We start from the raw sequence: 23,955 nt of genomic DNA, 5'->3' as shown, positions 1-23,955 counted from the left end.
ACAGCACACCTGTCTGCATGAGCGCTCGACCTCCAAGAGGATACGTCCTGTCTCAGCCCAGCTCTAAGCTCTTTTAGGCTTCCATGTGTGACTACCACACATAACTTGTAGAAGGGTACGTCCTGGTGGACCCAGCTCCAAGGATACTTCCATCATATGTCCACAGATGCTGGGTCTCTGTTGGTTGAAAGGGACCTGGAAACAAGACACTGGGTCTGTGCATCTTTTAGCACAGCAAAGATAAACCATTTTCACCCCAAGGGTACCCATTAGGCATCTTCACATTATAGACGGAGGGCTAATTATTCAGCGTAGTTTAAGTGGGCATGAGAAGCACCTGCCTGCTTAAACCACACTGGGCTGGCTGGCTGGCTGGCTGGCCGCCGACATTCAGTGGTAGTGATAGTGAATATCAGCTCCAATATCCCTGGCACAATCTGGGCAGTCCCAGGTTAAGTCCGGGAGCACAGTCCGAGCAGACTCGGAAGTTATACAGGCACCGGTGATAGTGTGAATGCTCATGGTTATAACCGAGCAGACAGGACCCATAAAAAGCAGTCCTATCGTTGCTTGGTTAGGTATGCAGGTACTGGGCATCACGCACATAAACTTTGAGTTCGTTGCTGGGCACATCCAGGTCTAATTTAGCCAGTCAGTACCGAATATTGAACCGTGAGTTTGTCTACTAACATAAAACCCCCACACATGGATTTCTCTGTGGTATCCCAGGTTAAGTGCGGGAGCACAGTCCGAGCAGACTCAGAAGTTATACAGGCACCGGTGACAGTGTGAATGCCCATGGTTCTAACCGAGCAGACAGGACCCATAAAAAGCAGTCCTATCGTTGCTTGGTTAGGTATGCAGGTACTGGGCAGCATGCACATACATTTTGAGTTCAGTGCTGGGCAGTCAGTACCGAATATTGAACTGTGAGTTTGTCTACTAACATAAAACCCCCACACATGGATTTCTCTGTGGTATGAGTCACAGATCGACAGAGATCTCCCTACTTCGTAGAGAAACGACACTGCACAGGAAACAACCAGACTTCAGCCCTCATAGCAAGGGGAGTGTTTGTGTGTGCTAGATCCGCTCTTTAATGTTCAGAAAGCAATGCGAAAAAGGGTTAAAAACAAGAGTCCGTAGAGACGGAATCACGCAGCAGCAGCAGCATTGCACAAATCAAATCTTACTGTGTGTTTCTATACAATTAAAAATACTATGAGGGATCGCCCAAGAAACCAAACGTTAGGGCATCCTCACTAGGATCCCCCATCTCCTCCAGTTCCGATTTTCCTGGGAACAAGAGGAAGGGATTCCAGTGTCCAGACTCTGACCTGGGGAAAAAAAGAGCGAGAGAGAGAGAGAGAACATGGCAAGTCTATGATAGCTCTAACAAATATCATCCGTTCAGTTCAGGCCTACACTTTCCACACTGATAAAGTAAACTCCACCATCTTGTTCTCACTCCAGTCCTTCCACAGTAACACATTAAAATATTATGCCTTATGTGGATATTTATCTGGGAAGGGGTACAAGGAGCCCAAAACACTTAAAACCCTCACATTTAACACAGTCTCTCTCTCTCTCTGCAGTACTACCCTGACATAAAACTCGTACAAATGGTTCAGTTCTAGGGTCAGTGCATTACTGTCGTGTAAGCTTCTCACTGCTGCCTCCTTTTAACTGATTAAAGTCCATCCCATTGACTTATTCCTCCTCTTCATGAAGGCACATACTCAATCCAACAAGGCCCTGTGAATTCTTTAGCTACAGTCACTTCCACTCACAGAGGCCTCCAGACTTTGAATTATAAGTGATGTACGTACGATAAACTCTTCTGAGATGTTGTGCCACAGGAACGTCCACCCAACAACTTTCAACTTGCAGATGCTCAACTTATGGCTTCTAATGGCACTCCCCCAAGTTCTCGTGCTTTCTCAGTGATGCATCACCAGAAGGAGACTCATGTCCATGCATCACACTTCTCGCCAGTTCAAGTGCCAGACTGCGTGCCCCATGAATGCAGTATCCCTCAGTCTGAAGAATCACAAACAGGACACGAGATCCTAATATCGTACAGCTGTTTTCCCGCCCTTCTTCCCTCAATAACCAGCTGTTCTAATGGCTCACAATTTCCATCCACCCACTTCTCCCCAACTGTTTCCCCCAGTCACCAGTATCTTCACATCTCTCCCCACATTTTAGGAGTTGGGCAGAATCCACTTTAGGCAGAGGAGAAAATTAAGTCAAATACTCTTGGAGTGGGGGGGAGGGAAGAGAGAGAATTCCCTTGATAATTCCCAGCAGATAGAGAGAGAGAACGTGACTAAAATAAAATTCTGTGATTCAATGACTTAAAATTGAAACAAACAAACAAAAAAGAAAGCAACAGAAGTCGATATAAAAGAGCTGACGTTACCTACCACCACCATAGATTTCCATGGCCATGCCCTACAGGTAGCAGCTGACCTGTTCCCTGCTGCTTGGCAATGCTACTTAAAATGATCCCTCCCTTCAAACACACCCTATTCCCACCCTGCAACACTGTCCCATAACATCAGCAGCAGACAAAGAAATGCAGATAAAATTGTATCTGTACCATATTATATGTGGGGTTCTGGATAGATGCCAAGATGGGATAAAGTGTGTCTCTCACATGAAGTGGACCTTGCACCCACACAAGAAGCAGGGGGGGGGGGGTAGACTGCACTAAAGATGCAGAGGAGGAGGAGACACTAAAATGGAAGGCAGTCAGAGAGAGAGAGAGTGGGACAAGTGACAGAAAAGAATGAGACAAAAGGGGAAGAGAGGAGGCCATTGAAAGGAGGAAATTAAAGAGAGAAAGTGCCTGAGGTACAAATGAGACAAAGGTGAGGCGGGACATAGGAAGAGTACTCCCTATCTGGTTGTACACAGTTGTGAGGTAGGGTGGAAGATCAGAGAGCAGAGACAAGCAGCAAGGTTACCAGATCTACATCACACTTCATAAGCTGTTAGGAAGGCATCGCCTTGGGGCTCCGTAAAGGTTCTGACCGAGGCAGTTCATATTCCCTATGTAACGACCCCGAATTAAGCAGTCCGTACTTCCCATGCAAGGACTTGCTTTTCCATGCTTCTGCGAAGTCCCATTTCCTGTTTAAAGACTCTTCTGTCTGCTACCACGAGTACATATTTGAACCTCACAGACTATTTCACAACGTCTCGCTCTCTAGAGAGTCTCTGTGTGACGTGTCCTTATAATCGACGTCATTGTTCCGGCAGCCCTCAAATGTCTTTCTAAAGAGTCTGTGGTGTCCAATGTTTGTTGAGGCTCTAAGCTGATGAGTCCAATAATGTACTGTTTTGGGAGTATAAGCATTCCATGCAAGAGAAAATCCTTTGACGGGAGAGGGAGAGTGAAGAGATGAGATAAGAAATGGGAGACGGGGTACAGAGCAGGATGGAGTTCAGGGTACACGAGGAGGGTACAGCTGGAAGCACAGGGAAAGATGGTTTTAGAGTATGGAGGAAGTGGAATACAGGGAAACGAGGATGAAGTTGGGAGCAGGAAAAGATCAGGCAACACTAAGAAGAGGGGCAGAGTTGTTGCACAGAAGGTGTTGAGCTTAGAGAGGTTGTAGCAGTGGGGCTGGGCGGGGGCAGGGGGCATATCTGCTCTCAGTTCCTCACTGTGTGGTGTCTTTATAGTTCACTTTTCAGGAGAGCTGGTGCGGAGCCTCAAGCATTTCCATCAGGAAGGTGTCGATTGGGGTGTCGCCGATCAGCTTGAAAAAGAAGAGGTGCTCCAGACACTTCAGCCCGATGGAGCGGAGAGCAGGCAGCCGAAGCAGCAGCTTTGCAAACCTACAGAGGAGATGGAAGAGGTCGTCACCTCTAAAATACACAGAGCAGCACCCCTTCCTCACCCCTGAGTTTTCCCCCACCTCCCCAGACCCCTAATGTCACTCCCAGATACTAGGTGGCAATCAGTTCTAGAAACACTGTTAACAGCAGTGCGCCAGTACCTGCACCTGCACTCTGATGCCACAACTGCAGGGGAATGCGGTCCTTGAACTCCAGTTCCACCTTGCCTACCATTACTAATGAGACTGGGCATCAAAATGGCATATGACATTTAATGTCAGCAAGTGCAAAGTGATCATGAAGGAAAGAGGAACCCAAGCTGTAGCTGCTCAATGCAAGGTTCCACATTTGGAGTAACCACCCAGGAAAAGGATCTAGGTGTCACCGTTGACAGACATGTTGAAACCCTGTGCTCAGTGTGCAGCAGTGGGGGCTAAGAAAGCAAATAGAACGTTAGAAATTATTAGGAAAGGAATGGAAAACTAAAATGTTATAATGCCTTTATATCGCTCCATGGTGTGACCGCACCTCGAATACTGTGTGCAACTCTGGTCACCGCATCTCAAAAAGATATAGTGGAATTAGAAAAGGTACAGAGAAGGGCAACGATAACACACATAGATGCACAGTCAGATACTTTCCCTGTTATTCCCAGTACTTTTGTTTGCACTATTTCTTCAGATTCACACAAAGGGTACGCACCTGCCCTGCTGCTCGGGGTACTTCTGCTTGCAGTAAGACTCCAGAGATGCATACACTTTCTCCCGTAGCAGCTCCACCTCTCCAGGGTTCGACAGTCCCTTAGCATCTGAAGAAACAAAGAGTAGCTAGCTTCATATATTGATGCTTCCTTATCGTCTCTCCAGACCATTCCCAACAAGTAGGTATATGACCTCCTACCAGCAGATGGAAACACTGAGAGCTACCGAGTGACATCATCATGAGCCCAGCCAGTATCCCCCAGTCTCCCAGCGGATGGTAGGTGAGCACCTGAGCAGCTCTGCTCTGGTTAGGCCTTGCTTAGGTGTGCTGCATATTTCATCAAGGTTTAAAAAAAGCAAAAACAAATAACCACAGAGATTTGGCTCCAAAGGGGGGAAAAAACCAAATAGAAAGCATGTTTTAGAGTCTTGACTAGTCTTGGTCTCCTCCCCCCCCCCCCCCCCCCCAATCTGGAGTTGTGCTTGTGCCTCGGCCTCCCCCCTCTGTGCTGGGAGGGGTTCTTTGAGTGCCCCCCAGGAGAAGAACATAACAATCAGCAGTCCAAAAAAAAAAAAAAACAAGGCAGATCTCCGGATAGTGTGGGCTTGGCTTTAGGCCTTTCAGAAAGGCGGTGGGGAGGACTTGCTGAGCAACAGAAAGCACATGCGTTGGGCACCGCTGTGAACCACCTATCGGAGCACGGCAGCCCTTGCTAAAAAGGATAGCTGTAAAACTGTTAGTGGCACAAAGTGCCCTGTGTTCCCTGCTAGAGGAGGCCTTTGCCCCATGTGTGCACAGTTGGGCCTTGCTGGAAGTAATGCAAAGGTAGGGCAGGTGGTTCCTGATACGCAGCGGGCCTTCGACTGATGTTTCTCCAAATAGCTTGTGGGGACCAGTTTTGAGAATTTCTGCAGTTCAGCAGGGTAAGATATAATTTCTCTATTTATAACCTCTTCTGTCCCTTTTTGTCCACCTTCTCCCTCCCATCCTTGGATAAGAGAGATAAAGGATGCATTTATAACCTCCTCTGTCCTTCTCATCTGTCCCCTTCACCCGTATCACTTTCCTACGTAAGTTGACTATGAAAGGTAAATTGGGAGTGAGGGAAAGACAATAGGCTAGGACAGTGATGGCGAACCTTTCAGAGACCGAGTGCCCAAACAGCAACCAAAATCTAATTATTTATCACAAAGTGCCAACAGGGCAATTTAACAGGTGATGCATTCCCCCGTCCCCCTCGTCCCCCCTCCACATGCCTCCGAGTTCCAGGGCCCCCTCCCTCCCTCCCAGTTCCAGGCCCCCTCCCTCCAAATTTTAAAAGTCATCTATCTTACCTTGTCGGGGTTAGGGCGGCAGCAGAAGTAAAAAGCATGCAGGCTCAGCGTGGTGCTTAGTTCAGTTTTCCCTTCTCTCTCTCTCAGCTCTGGTCCCGCCCTCATTTCCTGTTTCCGCAAGGGTGGGACCACAGCTGAGAGAAAGAGAGAGAGAAGGGAAAACTGAACTAAGCACCGAGCCGAGCATGCAGGCTGCCGCCCTAACCCAGGCGAGGTAAAATAGATGACTTTTAAAATTCGGGGGGAGGGGGCCTGGAACTCGAAGGGAGGAGGAAATGAACTTCCGGTGGGTGAGGCGACGGCACGCGTGCCAACAGAGAGGGCTCTGTGTGCCCTCTCTGGCATGCATGCCATATGTTCGCCATCACTGGGCTAGGAGGTATGAGGGTGTAGGTTGGGATGTACAGAAATATAAAGAGTAGATTGGGAAGTTGGAGGGAAAGGTTAGTGTATATAAGTTTAAGAAATAGACTGGGGGGGTATGAAGAAAAGATCAGGATAGAGTCTAAATTTGGTATGTGATGAATACTTTAGGCAGGATATGGGGGGTGTAAGGGATATAGGGAGGAGTGGCCTAATGGTTAGTGCAGTGGGCTTTGATTCTGGCAACCTGGGTTCAATTCCCACTGTAGCTCCTTGTGACCTTGGGCAAGTCATTTAACCCTTCATTGCTCCAGGTACAAAACTTAGATTGTGAGCCCTCTAGAGACAGAGAAAGTACCTACATATAATTTGTACAGTGCTGCGTACGTCTAGTAGTGCTATAGAAATGATTAGTAGTAGTAGTATATACCAGGCTATAAGTGAGGGATGAGGGATTGACTGGATTTAGGCACTGCATTACAAACCTGGGTTAAAGAGGATAATTGCTCTTAGGCAACCTAGTTCTGTTTTATCCATCCTCATATCCCTCATCTTGGATACAAGTTCTGTCAGCACTCTGCAAGAAAACATACGACACGTCATTCCCTATGGAGAAGAGCAACTCCGAGTCTCCCTCTGGTTTCTCCTCCCCCCCAGAGTATGCATAATGCCTGGAACGACACTCACCTGTCAAAGATAGCACCAACTCCAGCGCTGTGGGCGCTGTTTCGGTGTACGTGCAGCCCGGTGGCCAGCAGGATCCCATCCTTCACCGAGATGGAACGATGTGAGAAGGAAGCAATGAGGAGCTCATTCCATCCTGCAAAGAACAAAGGGTCAAAGGAGCAGAAAGGATTGAAAGACACAAGGAGGGGGTCAGATGCAAGGAGTGGAAATTATCTCTTTTTCTCTGTTCACTTGCTCTTCAGCTCATCTTTCATCTCATTTGAACCGAGGCAGACCATATTTTCATGAACATAACTCACGTTACATGCTTTTTTGCAGTCCATAAGACCCCCCTGCATGCTATATACATAAGCATGCTATGCACATTTATTTTCACATGGCATCTCTACAGTCCTACACACATCCTGCATCTCTCCCTACCCCCCTCCCCGAACTCCTCCTTACTTCATTGCGTTCTCCAATCACACAGGCAGTCTTAGGCAGCATTGGGGGCCTTTCCTCTGGTGTGGACACAGGAAGTTGCATCAGAGGAAGTGGGACGCACCAGAGGAAAGGCCCCCGATGCCACCCAAGGCTGCCTGTCTGGATTGCTGCTGAATAGGAGAAATCAACACAGAGGACTGTGTGAAGGATAGGAAGGAAGAAGGACATACAGAGTACTACAGCGAAGGGAGAGAGAGAAAAGGAAAGGCCCCAATGCTGCTAGATTTTCATTCATACATTATATGAGGTTTTATTTACATCACTTGACAATTTCCATGCATTATACGTATGTAAACACTATATATGTGAGCGCATTATATGAGTGAAAATATGGTAAAGATGAGAAGAGAAAATGAAGAACGGGGTTAAAGGAAACGTGCTTGCTCTCTCAGAGGAGAGCTGAGAGGGAACCCAGAGGCATTTGAAGGAGCGTCCTTGCTCTCAGAGGGGTGAAAGGGTGGAAGTGTGACTTACCAGCCCGCAGCAGGATCACCTGGTCATCCAGTGGAAGCTCAGAGAAATGGGGGATGCGCTTGGCCCATTCCACCAGAGTGAAGAGCTGTTTGTCTGCCGCCTGACAGATGTTAGTCACTGGATCATTGGGCTAAAAATAGTCAAAGAGATTTTCCAGTACAAGAAACTATCAGCTACCAGTACCAAATTTACCCACTATCAAACATACTGGTAGCTAAATATCCAGTAGCTAATGATTTATCTTATTGTAAGATCATTTTCCGTACGATGCATGCTTCCTTCAGCTCTTGGGATGTAATCTTGGCATATACTGGTTCTTGTAGATTAGCTAATGGGCATGAAGCAGTTTTCTTGTCCTTACATAAAACTGATATTGATCTTTTCAGTTTTTAGTTTGTCTCCTGTACTTCTCTGTGTTAATCTCGCTTCTCAGTATCTTTCAGATTCTTAGTAAGATTGTTGCATCTTTTATATCCTACTAAGTAATTTTATACCTCCCTTTTTAATCTATTTTATAGTGCAGTCTTCGGTGAAGATAACAATTTGGTTAATTTTTCTCCAATGAAAGTCACTTCTGAACATCTTTCAAGGTCAAATGTCATTCTGATGTCACCAGAGAAGCTCTTTGCTACTCAAAGCTGGTTCACACATGGCACTCGAGGAGCTGAAAAGCTTCAAATCTCCAAAAAAAGTAGTTGTAATGTTATATGTGGGTCATTGATATGTCTGGGATGAAGACTAAATCCACAGCCCAAAGAATTAATAAATGTACTAAGTTGATTTAGCATCAGACAAAACTAAAGTGGTAACAGGGAATCTCCCTGAAAAACTGCACAATGAACCTGAATTTTAGGAATGACATAGTAACCATTTTAGTAACTCAGAATATAGTTTTCCACAATTTATTTTATATATTTCAAAGTGATTTATATACAAGAATGTGGAATAGCATAAAAAGCTTTTTTTATTATCAATCCATAGTATACTAAGGTTTCTGTTTTTCTTACTGCTGTCCATGATGGCTTTACTCAGCATTAACTGGTCTCTGGTTAAATGTGCACCCTCTTTTTTTTTGCCCTTCTGTGCTATCGCCATGATGTTATTAGAGTCAATATGATTGCATATGATGAGGAGCATAGCCAGGATTCAATTTCTGGGGAGGAGCAATTCATTTTATTTCTACTTTAGAAGGAATGGTTCCGCAGAACCTTAGCAGAGATTGGGTGGCGACATCGGTAATTGGGAAACAAAGAGGGAGCTGGGCAGACTTCTACGGTCTACGCCCTGATCGTGACTGAATAGATAGGGATGGGCTGGAGTGTAAATTTTAAGGGGCTTCGACGTTAGCTTCAGTACAAGAAGAGTGCTGGGCAGACTTCTACGGTCTGTGCCCTGAGAAAGGCAGGGACAAATCAAACTTGGGAATACATATAAAGTATCACATACCATGTAAAATGAGTTTATCTTGTTGGGCGGACTGGATGAACCATACAGGTCTTTATCTGTCATCATTTACTATGTTACTCCCCCCTCCCCTACATGTGGCAAAAGAATAGTTTCTTCTGAATTATATCACATCACTCACCGAGCTTCCACCACTCCCAGATCCATCCACACTTTGATCCGTTTTCTGCTCCACAGAGAGCTCAGCCTCCAGAATCTTCTCAACAGGCATATCCTCATTGGCGGTGCTGCTGTACTCAAAATCTCCATCCCGATCTCTGCCTCGCTGCCGCTCCTCTTGTACCGCTGAGAGAAAGAGAAAGGGAAACTCCAGAGCTAGGCCAATTCCCCTACCTACTCACCATATAAAAAAAGCATATTGAAATTCTGAGGTTATCCAACTTTCTTCTTGCGTTTTCCTTCTTATTAGGAGGCTAATACATAATGAACCTTCCCAGCTGGAAGCTCTTCTTGTGAATAATTAGTTTGATCTATATTGCTATGATGGGTAACAAGAGGAGAATGGTAGGCCATTATGTATAAATAGTGCTCTGTATTACTGTATTAGTAAACTGCTCTCTTTCCACCTGTACCAGTTGGTTCCCGTAATGTGGTGTATTGATTTATTTTTCTTATCATTATCAGTGATGATGATATAGTTTTGTTTGTTAAATGTGTATTTTCTTTGTACTTATTGTTAAAATGCAATACAATAAAATAGAAACAGAAACATGACGGCAGATAAAGGCTACATGGCCCATCCAGTCTGCCCATCCTCTGTAACCCCTAATTCTTCCTGTTCCTAAGCAATCCCACATGCTTATCCCATGCCTTTTTAAATTCTGGAACAGTCCTTGACTCCACCACCTCCACCGGGAGGCCATTCCACGCCTCCACCACCCTTTCTGTGAAATAATACTTCCTTAGGTTACTCCTAAGCCTAGTCCCTCTTATATTTGTCGTATGCCCCCTCATTCCAGAGCTCTCCTTCATTTGAAAAAGGCTCTCCTCCTGTACATATATGCCCTTGAGATATTTAAACGTTTCTATCATGTTTCCTCTCTTCCAGCATATACATGTTGAGGTTCATAAGCCTGTCCCTATAATTTTTGCATTCAAGACAGCTTACTAATTCCGTAGCCGCCCTCTGGACTGACTCCATCCTGTTTATATCTTTCCGTAGGTGCGGTCTCCAGAACTGCACGCAGTACTCCAAATGAGGCCTCACCAATTACTTATACAACGGCACTATCACCTCCTTTTTCCTGCTGGTCAGGCCTCTCTTTATGCACCCAAGCATCCTTCTGGCTTTGGCCGTCACTTTTTCTACCTGTTTGAAAGCTTTAAGGTCGTCAGACACAATCACCCCCAAGTCCCGCTCTTCCTTCGCACACTGAAGCACTACACCCCCTATACTGTACCGTTCCCTCGGATTTTTGCGACCCAGATGCATGACCCTGCATTTTTTGTCAGAGAAATTCTAGTGTTTTTATCTCAACAGCAGCAACACTTCACATTTCACCTTTACTGGATATGCCACCGACCGAACAGATCTCAGTGGTTTACAGTAACAGATTACATTTTGGGAAAAGAATAAACGGAGAAAACAAGAAGAGGCTTAGGTTACAGAAGCATACATAGTATAAATATCAATTATGATATTAAAGTATCTGCATTTAATATATGTAAACCGCTTTAGTTATACCCACGGAAAGGCGGTATATCAAATCCATGACCCTTTACTCTAAACCAGTGGCTCTCTACTAGTATGTCACCAAAAAGGTGGTGTAGGCAGCAAGTCAGTGTTTCCTTTACAACCACCACTGCCTGCAATCTTGAGAGTCAAGTTGTTGAAATCCCCGTAACTGGACCCTATTTCTGTTTCCCCACTACCCCCAATAGTTAACTAAAACATGTGGCAGAATAGCTATAAGTAACATTTACAGTTTTCACAGCCTACTTCAGAAAAGCAAATCTATATAAATTGTATAAAATGAAAAATTTACCATATTTTATAATTTTTTTTATTTTATTTTGAAGCTTATGAACTTTTAGGAAATTATCCAAACCTTTTTTAAACCCTGCTACGCTGACTGCTTTTACCACATTCTCTGGCAACGAATTCCATTACATGTTAAGTGAAGAAATATTTTCTACGATTCGTTTTAAATTTACTACTTTGCAGCTTCATTGCGTGCCCCCTAGTCCTAGTGTTTTTGGAAAGAGTAAACAAGCAATTCACATCTACCCATTCCACTCCACTCAGTATTTTATAGACCTCTATCATATCTCCCCTCAGCTGTCTTTTCTCCAAGTTGAAGAGCCCTAGCCACTTCAGCCTTTCCTCATAGGGAAGTGTCCCATCCCCTCTATCATTTTCGTCGCCCTTCTCTGTATTTTTTCTAATTCCACTATATCTTTTTTGAGATGTGGTGACCAGAATTGGACACAGAATTCAAGGTATGGTCGCAGCAAGGAGTTATACAAAGGCATTATAACATTCTCATTTTTGTTTTTCATTCCTTTTCTGGTTGATGACACCTAGTGTGGAATCTTGCATCACGTAGCTATAGTTTGGTTTCGTCTTTCCCAAGTACTGGAATGGTAGTTCATGCAGAAACACTAGATCTGTGTTCAGCTAAAGCTTCTTCTTAATTTGTTATGTAAGCCGAATTGAACCTGAGCTTTCTTGGGAAAATGCGGGGTAGAAATGTCATAATAAATAAATAAATAAACAAACAAACAGTTCCATCATTTCGCTCTATTCTAGCACATCTCCCCCTTTCAGCCCCTTTTTCACCAACCCCCTTCAAGTAGAGTTGCCAACTAGATCCAGATTTGCCCAACAGGGTTGATCCAGTCCTGGGCTTACCCCAATGCATGCAGCGACTTGTAGCCTTGCCTTCCTTAGGGAATCAAATGGGGAAATCAGAAGCACAAGTCCCCTACATGCAATGGGGGTAAGCCCAGGACTGGATCAACCCTGTCGGGCGAATCTGGATCTAGTTAGCAAACCGTACCTTCAAGGAAGCTACAAAAAAAAGTTGCAGCTCCTGTATGCTTGTAGTAAGGAGAAACATCCATGCAATCCTTGCTAGCGCTGACTGCAGAAGAACAAGCCAACTTTTTACAACTGTTTACATACTGTATTGTCTTTTCAATTTTAATTACTATATATGTTTATTGTAATCCGCCTTGAGCTGTGGGAGGTGCAGGTTATAAACATTTTAAATTAAATAAAAATAATAAATTTTACAGCTCCTCAGACTTTGCACTACAAAGCTTTACGTTCAGGCACTGCATCTGCCTTCAAAAGCATGAGATTTAAATGAGCTGTCGGTGCAACTCTTTGTGCCTGCAAGACTGTGTACTTTGCAAAATTCAAATATATCAGAGATGCACATTTTTCAACGTTGAAAGCAGGGCCCCACCCCCACCCCTACCTTGAAGGGCCCTGGTGGTCTAGTGGCTTTTTCAGGGGCAGGAGAGAATTCCACTCTTTCCTGCCCACCTGCTGCTGCTACTACTACTGCTACTCTACCCAGTGTCATGTTTTCAAAATGGCTGCCTAGACTGCCGAAGGGAGTCTCAGAAGCTATTTTGAAAACACAGCAGCCTCGGGGGGGGGGGGGGGGGGGGCTGTAATGTGTGGTGATGAACAGGGCAGAGCTTCTGGGCCCCTGGGCACTACCCGGTTGCCCAAATGGTCAGTCCACCCCGGTTGAAAGAGAAAAATCAAACGATTTTCCATTTAAAAAAAAACACGAGGAGGAAAAAAGCTGATCCTGGAAGAAAGAGGACAAACTGCACAAGTAAAATTATAGGAATAATTATAACTAAGTAAAGTCTTTGTTTCGGGACACTTATGTTATTGTTCATAGTTTTATGCTGAGTTTGCCAATGTATGTTTTATTGTAAATCGCCTAGAACTGAAGGATGGAGCGGGTTATAAATAAAGTCTGTCCTGGTTACTTCTCATGAGGTTCAGAAAGGTTCCCAAGTCTGAAATAAGACAGAGCACTAGAGAGAGACAAGGCAGAGGGATCTGCTAAGAGATTTACTACGAAATTCTTCTCACCTTCTCTTTTCATGCCTGAAGCCAGGCACTTCTGGTAACGACAATACTGGCAGCGGTTACGCTGTCTCTTGTCTACAATGCAATCTTTGCTATCTCGACATGTGTAGGTCAGATCCTTCCGAATCGTTCTCTTGAAGAATCCCTTACAGCCTTCGCAGCTGTACACACCGTAATGTTTTCCTGGGACAGGGAGGAGGGGAGAAAAAAAAAACACATTAACACAAGACTCTCTCTACTTCAGGAAGCAGGCGAAAGCTTGGCTCCTCTCCCAAGCCTTTAATGGAAGAAGCAGCTAGACACACACGCACAGACTGTATCAGGACTTGCTTATCCCCTCCTACCCTAGCTGAGATCATTCTCATCCCTTGTGTATGTGTATTATAATAACCAGCTAGTGACACGAACAGGACTTGCTTATCCACTCCTCCTCTACTGAAATAAATTTTCTGTGCCTTTTCTGACTCCAGGTGCAATTTTTTCCTTATGTCAGTCACCTTTATTTCCATCTTCGTGTCTCTATGTTCCACCGCCACTTACACCCTATGCTGGATCATAAGATGTTTTCATGTGTTGACACTGGCCCTTTAACTAAGCCGCGTAGGCGCCTACGCGCGTCAATTTTGAACTACCGCGTGGCCCGAGCGGTAATTTCATTTTATTTGCGTGTCCATTCCCGCACATGGCGCTAACCGGCATTGTACGCTTGTAGACCACTACTGTCCAGTTAACGTGTGAGACCTTACCGCTAGGTCAATGGGTGGCGGTAAGATCTCAGGCCCAAAATGGACGTGCGCCAATTTTTATTTTGCCGCACAGCCATTTTCAGTCAAAAAAAGGCCTTTTTTACAGGTGCGCTGAAAAATGAGACTGCACGCATCCAATATACACATCTACACCAGTGCAGGCCATTTTTCAACACACCTTAGTAAAAGAACCCCATTATAAATAGACTTGTCATAATGTGCACTGTTGTTTGAATATTTGTAAACAATACGTACTGCTATTTCAATATTTTTACTACTGTAATTGTCTATTGCTTATGTTCAGCTTAGTTTTGCTGTACACCACCTTGGATGAATGTCTTCAAACCAGCAGTAAATAAATAAATTTGATACAGCTTGAAAGACGGAACCAGGGAAAACAGACAAAAAAATGTTAGAAGACAGCGAACAAGACAGGTTCAAAAATAAAGTGAAAGAAACAAAAGTCAATGAGGAGATATGAGATGTTCACCCACAAGAAAGAACAGCCATGTCCCTTCTCTTCCCTTTTCCCTGTCTTTACCTGAAGACCTGTCTCCACAGATAGCACACAGCCGCTTTCCGGATACAGCACCAGTGTGGGGGTGTGCAGGGAGACCCCTCATTCCGATGGGCGGCTTCACGTCATCTGAGCTGCTCACTGTATGCAAGCCAGAAAGATTCACGGTGGAATTGATCTACAGAAACGAGAACAGTAAATGAGAAGGAAAATGGCTCTCAGTGGTGGAGGAGGGGGAAAGGCAGAGGGGGAGAGAGAAGGGTTGATGAGAAGAAAGCAGAGAAAAAAATGAGACAAAGTGGGATAGAGACGAGGAGATGAGGTGGGACAAAGTGTGGGGAGATGAGAAGCAGGAGGAAGGGTACAATGAAATGCAATCTGAGCTAGTGCTGAACATTACCGGGGCTCAGGGGCTGCAAGAAGTATGTAGTCTGTTACAATAGGGCAAGAGCTGGAAACTGTGATTCTTAGATCTTTCTCCTTCCCTGTACAGAGCTGACATAGGATGATGCCCCCCCCCCCCCTCCTCCTCTTTGCTAAGCAAGGGAAATTCCAGGTCACTACAGAACTCTGGATGGCCTTGGGAAAGAGAGCGATAAAGACATGTGAGCTGCTTAATATGGGCCTCTCTCACTATGAGCCATGAGGTCAGACGACTGGAGCAGAGGGAGGTCGGGCAGAAATATGCACAAGGAATAATTAAAATACTCCTTGTGCATATTTCTGCACAAAGAGTATTTCTTGGATGTTATCACGAGTAGAGGTCTGGACTTGAGTGAGGCCTGCATCCGTTGGATAGTACTACAGGCTGAGATAATTATATCCATTTCCAATCAATATCAGATCAAAGGAGTGGAGGAATGGGTTGAGAACCAGGGGAACTGGGTTTGATTCCCACTGCAGCTGTTTGTGACCTGGGCAAGTCACCTAACCCTTCACTGCCCCAGGTACAGATTGTAACCCTCTATATAATTTCTAAACTGCTTTGGTTGTACCACAGAAAGGAAGTATATCAAGTGCGTGACCCATGTATCACCAGACATGAGCGTAGTCAATCTACTAACCTGTCACCATGTACAGAAACTTAAGAATTATGAGAAGGTTATCTGTTCCTACATAACATAAGACGTACTATATGAGGTCACCAAGCTCAGAATCCTGTCTCCAAAAGTGGCCAATTCAAATGTCTAAAAAGGAAAAGAACGAAATTCAAAACAAACACAGTGGGAATGACCCAAAAAATGGAGGAGGGAGATCAAAAACAGAAATGTCCTTTACTGAGAAAACTCACAATCAATCTTACAATTCAGTGAGACTAAGAACCAAATAAAGTAGCATTTTTGTAAATAAGACGGATCGCACCGAGTGGAGGAGTAGCCTAGTGGTTAGTGCAGTGGACTTTGATCCTGGGGAACTGAGTTCGATTCCCACTGCAGCTCCTTGTGACTCTGGGCAAGTCACTTAACCCTCCATTGCCCCAGGTACAAAATAAGTACCTGAAAATATGTAAAACACTTTGAATGTAGTTGCAAAAACCTCAGAAAGGCGGTATATTAAGTCCCATTTCCCTTTCCCTAAGAAAGCTTCCAGATCCTAATTCCATCTTATTTATGTTTAAATATCATTTTATTGAGTCCCAACAAAACAAATACAAATTTAGAAAAGAACCAATTCAATTATATAAAGGAACTACATCATAGCAACAGGTCACTCCCCCCCATATATACCCACCTCTACCCCCCCTAAGGGGGACCCTTACAGTGGAATAACAAAACCCTAAAAGAGTCTAGCAAATCTTAAAAGTTCAATAAATGGTTTAGCACCACTGGTGGTAAAAGTCATCCACAAATTCCTGAAATATCCATTCAACAGAATCAGACAGACTATGAACCTGCATTTAACAACAAGCTGCGCCAGCACTGTAGGGAAGGCCCCGTGCGACGCAACCAAGACAGAATTGTCTTCAGTCCAAACAGAACCGCTGAAAGCTCTTAGGTACAGGGTCACTCAGAGTGTAATGCCCAAATAATAATAAGGAATCACAGCGGACCTTGCAATTCCAAAGTTTTCATGTAGTAGTCAGGAGCTGCTGCCAAAACTGGACAACCCTGGGGCAACCCCAGATAGTATCTCAATGTTGCACCTTCAAACTGACACTTCAGACGCCCTGCGCAGTGAAATATGAAGGTGCAGAGCAAACTTGTACAAAGTTTTCTTGGGTAAGGTTCAAGGGACTCGCTTGTGCAAGCCCACCACAAAGTCTCAGAACTCAGCAGAAGGAGAAATTAGGCCTTACCTTCTATGTTTGTGCAGCGCTGCGTATGCCTTGTAGCGCTATAGAAATGCTAAATAGTAGTAGTAGTAATTTGCTTTCCTTTAGTTCCTCCGGACCGGCTGGAAGGCGTGCACAACCCATCAGTCACATTCTGGGCCAGTCTGGAGGGACGCTAAGGAAAGTGACATTATAAATCCTGAGACCACACAGAAGCCGAATGCTCATAATTTATGTCAGGTGTAGTGTTTTTCAAACAATGACGATGAAAAGCGAGCAGCATCGGTTCTTAGTCTCACTGAATTGGAAGACTATACTTTTTATCGTTTGCTACACTTATATCGTCTCAGTACTCATGGAACCCTGATGATGGCAATAATGCTGAAACACAGCCAATGTCGAGTCTATCTGTATCTAACCTTCTGGGATTGATGTAAGTTTTCTCAATAAAGACACTTTTGTTTTTGATTTCCCTCCTCTATTTTTTTGGGTCATTCCCACTGTGTTTGTTTTCAATACAGAACGCTGGCAGGATTCTAAGGAGTGGATCCATTCTGTTCAAAGGAAGAAACTTTTTCCCTCTCTGATTCTGCTCTCTTAACTTTCATTGGACAACTTACCGGGTCCTGCCTTATAGGACTCTTGAATATCATAGGCCACGACAACTATGGGAATGGTTCCTTCACGGAACATTACAAAGGAATTTCTTTTAGTGATTCCAATCCAAAAAAAAAAAAGGCGAAAGACCGGGGATTGAGTAAAAGGCCCTTTAGTGTAGTAACGACAACCTGGTGGAATAAGTTTCCAAGAGAACTGAGTGGTAATGTTACACTGTTGTACATTTTGAAAGGGTTACAAATTTTCTCTCTTTCCTAATTAGATGAAACAGCCAAGAGATTTGTCCTTCTGGTTATTTATTGTTTTGACTTGTTTTGTTTTATTTTATGTTTAATATTGTTAATGGCTTTTGTATTTGTACAACATGTTGAATTGAAATATTCTATGGAAAGTTTTTTAAACAAATGTTATTTACTGTAACTGACTACTTCCTAATATTAAAGAATGCTCTAATTATTCTACAGAGACATTTACTTGTGATATCGTAGAAACACAAAAAACGACAGCAGATAAAGACTATATGGCCTAACCACTCCTCTGAGATCCTATGTACTTGTCCCAAGCTCTCTTGAATTCAGATACAGTCTTCCATCTTCACCAAGAGATCATTTCAGGCATCCACCACCCTTTTGGTAAAGACATATTTCCGTAGATTACTCCCGAGTCTGTCCCCTTTCACCTTCATCTTTTGCCTCGTCATTCCACAGCTTCCTTTCAATTGAAAGAGGATCGCTTCCTGTGCATTTATGCCACAGAGGTACTTAAATGTCTCTCTCATATCTCCCCTCTCTTGCCTTTTTTCCAAAGTATACATATTGAGATCTTTAAGTCTGTCCCCATATGTTTTGATGAAGAAGGTTCCTGACCGGAAAAAAAACACAGATTCCAGGGCCTCATCTCTTTACAAAGTGCAAAAATAAAATGGAAGAGCAGATAGGGTGCCAGAAGGAAGTGTCATTCCACACAGCCCTCACTTACCTGGGGGCTGCTAACAGGTCCGTAGCCAATGGAGGGCGTGGCTGGCAGGCCGGGTGAGCCAAGTGAGGAGCTGATGACAGGGAAAGGGGATCCCAGGCTTCCCAGGGGGGAGTTCATGGATGAGGTCATGGCAGATCCAATCATGGAAGGATGAAGAGGACCAAGGGGTGGCGGCGGAGAGGGGCAGGGGACTCTCTGCTGCTGCGGAAGGGGACTCACCGAGGAACTGTCTGGGCTCCTGCAGTCTGCGGAGAGAGAGGCAGAGAGCATGAGAGAAAGGGAGAGTAAAGAAATGGGAGGCCAGGAGTGAGACGTTAGGTCAGATTTATATAATATGCTTATTAAATAAAATTTATTTCATTTAAAAACTTATAATCTCCCTTTTCTCACAACCGTATATAAGCAGATTATGATTCAGAGGGGGAAAAAACCCAGCAAATCATATCCTGCATAAGAACGAATCAGACAATGCACTTATAACAAATAATACATAAATAAGAGTTGCTGCAGAGATATAATATAAAGGGAGCCAGGGACCATCCATCAGGACCTGGAAGTGAACTGGGCACCGGCCAATATTCAGACTGGTGCCCGGATAACTCAGCTGTTTTGCTGTCCTAACTTTAAAGCACTTACTTAGCAGATTAGAGGACTGGGTATCATTGCTGCTCCACCCTAACTGGTCCTCCCCTAACTGGCTAGATTAGAGGTGGAGTTATGAGCTACTGAATGTCAGCAGCTGGTTAGCTCAGCAGTTTAACTCTGCCCGGTGAAATCCTTTTGTATATTTACTCTTAAATATGTAAAATTAGCATGGAAGAGCAAGGGGGGGGTGGATGGTGCTGCTGCAGGGCAGGAAAGAGGTACACTGACAGAACTGTGTCAGGGAAAATCTCAGTACTGGAACAAGGTTTTGTGGGGCCCCACAATGACATAACTACATGCTAGGAGTGGGGGAGTAGCCTAATGGTTAGTGCAGTGGCCTGAGATCCAGGGGAAGTAGGTTCAATTCCCACTGCAGCTCCTTGTGACTCTGGGTAACCCTTTCCGTTGCTCCAGGGCAAAACAAGTACCTGCATATAATATGTAAACCGCTTTGACTGTAACCACAGATTTACAGTACATCAAATCCCACCCCCTTCCCCCATGCATGCATGCAACTGTGTGCATGTCACAAACATTCCATTACACAGAAGTACAGATGTTATCACATATCTAAATATACAGCCAGCCAAATATACTTGCACAGAACTAAACATGGTGTGTATATCCCAGCAGGAACAGGCAACACACAACACAGAGATCTAGCAGAATAAGTACTTTAAAAGAATGATTACATGACAAGACTGAACAGACATATTTTGATATGTACATATGTGGTGAGTCTGTATAAATAAAACATAAATAATCAGATTACCTGAACTGATACAAGCCCCATGGCTACTTCATTTTATCCGCGAGGTTTCAATCAATAATAAAAGTAACACTAAACAGGCAACTCTTCTCTAGATTATTTCCAACTCCCTTAAAATTTGCTTTGACCAAGGATACTGGCCCATAGGCTGAAGACTGGGACATTGCCATCATTTCATTTTTTTTTTTATTTATAAGCCATAATATCTCATGGATGTGTACTATATGGCTTATAACATACCATTAAACATTCACAAAATAAAATATTATTCAAAATATAAGTTATAAAACTCAAACCCCAAGGTCTTCACTCATACAGTACAGTCCTTATTCACCAGTAGTGAAAGCATAGCTCCCTACTGCACCTGCCTTGTCCCAAAAAAACTTATAAAATTGAAATCCACTCAACTCTTTACAAAAACCTTAAGTTGTCGGTTTCAAAATTAGGCCATTCCAAAACATAGGCCCAGCTACAAAGAAAGCAACTGCAGAAATTTTACCAAATCTCATCTCAGTTCCTGATGGACTTCCCAACTGCTCTGTGGCTGAGGATCATATAGCTTAAGTGGTCTCATCAATAGTCAAGACCATCACCTACTTAAAAATCAAGATTCTTAATTTAAACTCGAACAGTTGCGTCACTGGGAGACAGAGTAATTGTTCTATCTAAGGACTGACATGGAGACAAGGCCGCACAACTCACTTATAGTTCGGATGAGACCTTTGGAAAGGTGCGTTTCTGTCTCCATCTACTGGATAGAGGACATAAAACCCATACGTCTGGACTAGTCCAGCAGAACACAAGGAATGGATATTAACAGGTAAATGTAAATTTTTCCTCCTCGGCAAAGTACTTTTTTTTTTCATCTAAAGCCACATACATAGGACTAGGTTTACTAAAAGGTGTTACCGTCTTAATATGCATTGTTTTCCACAGCTCCCATTTTATGCAATGAGACTTATTTACTAACAATGCACATTAATGACATCAGTGTGTGTTAACACAGTACAAAACATTAGTAAATCTAGCCCATACTTTTGAATAATCCTAACAAGATGCACTGAAAACATTCACCCTCTGGAAATTCCTCTGCACAATGTGGGGAGAAATACATGCATTGTCACCCATATTTTTCTACCACATTTAGGGGTCCTTTTACTAAGGGACGCTAAACAAGACACCCATACAAATATAATGGGTGTCTTAATATTGGCGCTAATTAGCAGCTACATTAGTAGCTGCCCTTAGTTGTTATTCTGTAAGTTGCACGTTCCAATTCTAGAGCGAGCAACTTCAAGGGGATTGGGAGGGGGGGGGGCATGTCAGGCAGTTAGTATTCTATAATCTGTGCATCTAACTTACGTGTAAACATTTACACCAGCCATTGTACTAGATACATTCTTGCGCCTAAAGTTAGGTGTGTAAATGCAGATTTCTGCTAGTATCCCAGAATGGCAGTTATACGCACAACTGCTGTTACAGAATTTCTGCTTAGCACGCATCATCCAGGTGCTTAAATTTCAGCAACCTTTTGAGAATTTATCCCGTATGTCCAATTGCTGAACCAGCTTCTCACCCCTAGATGCATGCACAATATTTAAAGAAAGCGTATATATAGTACAAGGGTGGGTATACAAATGTACATATATATCTGTGACACATGCATGTATATAGAAGCATAAGATACAGACACATGCACATTATTGAAAGAATCTGTATATTTATTTAAAATGTTCAATATACCACCAATCATCCCGAACGATCAAATAGGCAGTTGTATAAACAGTACAAGGGTGAATATGCAGATGGATGGACAGAAAGCATAAGAGTGTAAATATCTAAGGGTGATATACACATGTGTATATATCAGGAGTGGGCAACCACAGTAGTCGAGGACCACTACAACCCAGTCGTCATGTTTTCAAGATTTCCACAATGAATATGAGTGAGATCTATTTGCATACAATGGGAGCAGTACATGCAACTCAATGTCATGCATGCTCACTGTGGAAATCTTGAAAGCCCGACTGGGTTGTGGCCCTCAAGGATCACGGTTGCACACATGTATCTCTAATGTGAACATCTGAATAAGTGTGTATATCTATGGATGACACACAGATGTATATATATATATATATATATACATACACACAATATATAAGCGTTACACACAAATGTGTATATTTAGCATGTGTGTATACATATAGCATAACAGCATATATATTTAAAGATGGCATATGGCATTTGTCTAAAGATTACATACAGATTGTGTGTATATACATACACAGTATGTATATCTATGGGTGCCACACCAATGTATATACGAGTGTGTATATCTAAGTGGGACATACAGATGTATACATATAACCCAAGAATGTACATCTATGGATGACATACACGTGTAAATATAGCATATGCCTATCTAAGGAAAAAAAAATATATATATATAGCACGTGCGTGTTAAACGGATTTATAGCCAGTACAGTAAGCGTGAGTATATATGTTATAGACAGGTTCTCCGGCGGCGCTTTTCTGTTCTGTCATCTCTATGTTCGAAGATGGCATATGGCATTTGTCTAAAGATTACATACAGATTGTGTGTATATACATACACAGTATGTATATCTATGGGTGCCACACCAATGTATATACGAGTGTGTATATCTAAGTGGGACATACAGATGTATACATATAACCCAAGAATGTACATCTATGGATGACATACACGTGTAAATATAGCATATGCCTATCTAAGGAAAAAAAAAATATATATATAGCACGTGCGTGTTAAACGGATTTATAGCCAGTACAGTAAGTGTGAGTATATATGTTATAGACAGGTTCTCTCGGGTTCTTACCCCGACTGTCTCCCATCCCGGGACGGAACTCCGGTAACAACACCTCCCCTCCCCCTTCTCACCCCGCCGCCACCGCGGGTGATTGCTAAGCAGCTCGCGTGCCAGCTGGGAAGTGACGCAGCTTCCGCCGTCTCGGTTTGTTTTTCCTGCGGCTCCCGTCGCCAGACAGGCCGCAGCCTTCCGCCGCCGCCTGCACCACCTATCCCAGGGATCTCCGCGCAGAAGACGGGAGAGGACCCAAGGATGTTACATTGAGAACAGAAGACGGCATGACGTCAAGAAACTGAAGCCAATTAGGCTATTCTCCCTTTCCCTCTCCGCGCAGCCGTCAGCTCCGTTCGCCCAAAACAAAACAAGCAAACCTATGAGCTGCTCTATCCACATTGTCGTTCTTTATTGTTGGTAGCATTTTTATTTGATGTCACTTATATTTTCAAACATGGATGTACACATAGGAAGTATAGGGTCATGCTCATGCCGTCTCCTGTTCTCAATCTAACCTCCTGGGAGGACCACCAAAGCCGTCCCAGGGAGCACCGCGTGCGTCACCGGAAACGGCTACGCGGCACACTACGAACATAGAGATGACAGAACAGAAAAGCGCCGCCGGAGAACATAGAGATGTCATGTGGCATCGCATCACTATAGAGCGGCCATGGGGCATACATATTATGTGAAGATGCATTTGTTAGCTTTTATTATGTATTTTAGACCAGCTTACAAATTATCCAAAAATGTATACATGAACTGGAAGCTCACATATATATTTTCTATTCTCAGATTTCTGACAATCAAAACTAATAGTGCAGTCTAATAGATAAATAAATTTTATAGGACATAAGTTCCCCTTGGCATGCATAAACGATATGCTCTATAAATTTTTATAATGTGGTGCAACTAAAACATTGATCCAGTTACTCGTAATTACAGTCGTGTATGTATTTATGCAAAAATATTTGGGGAAACCTGACGTATTGTAAACATAAGCTTTAATGTTTCTAAATGTATGCCTTCTAGGTATGATCAGTACATATGTACCACATACTGTTACCATTGTTTTGTTCTTTTGTATTGTTACTTATTAAAAGTTTAATAAAGAACATTTGAACACAAAAAAAAATATTTGGGGTTTAATAAAACATATA

At 43.5% G+C, this 23,955-nt stretch overlaps 1 protein-coding gene across 1 annotated transcript; it reads right to left on the bottom strand.

Annotated features, from left to right (window-relative positions):
- Positions 1–1,073: 1,073 nt before the first annotated feature.
- On the bottom strand, positions 1,074–23,022 carry RXRB (retinoid X receptor beta). The gene is made up of 10 exons (XM_030197232.1): positions 22,811–23,022; positions 18,539–18,783; positions 14,695–14,848; positions 13,411–13,590; positions 9,475–9,638; positions 7,890–8,019; positions 6,933–7,065; positions 6,731–6,822; positions 4,549–4,654; positions 1,074–3,846 (listed from the first exon to the last, which is right to left on the bottom strand). The coding sequence occupies exons 1-10, from the start codon at positions 22,824–22,826 to the stop codon at positions 3,699–3,701; spliced, it is 1,368 nt and encodes a 455-aa protein (XP_030053092.1). The 5' UTR covers positions 22,827–23,022; the 3' UTR covers positions 1,074–3,698.
- Positions 23,023–23,955: the final 933 nt, after the last annotated feature.

The sequence above is a fragment of the Microcaecilia unicolor genome, chromosome 3 (genome assembly GCF_901765095.1).
Source record: "Microcaecilia unicolor chromosome 3, aMicUni1.1, whole genome shotgun sequence".
Classification (NCBI taxonomy): Eukaryota; Metazoa; Chordata; class Amphibia; order Gymnophiona; family Siphonopidae; genus Microcaecilia; species Microcaecilia unicolor.
This window is presented reverse-complemented; position numbering and strand designations above follow the sequence as displayed.

What these genes read in the sequence shown, in the direction of transcription:
- RXRB (XM_030197232.1), bottom strand. An exon ending in GACCTGTTAGCAGCCCCCAG is followed by an intron (nt 14,849 to 18,538) that starts GTAAGTGAGGGC and finishes TCGTTTCTGTAG; the next exon opens with ATCAATTCCACCGTGAATCT. An exon ending in AATTATCCTCTTTAACCCAG is followed by an intron (nt 4,655 to 6,730) that starts GTTTGTAATGCA and finishes TTGTTTCTTCAG; the next exon opens with ATGCTAAGGGACTGTCGAAC.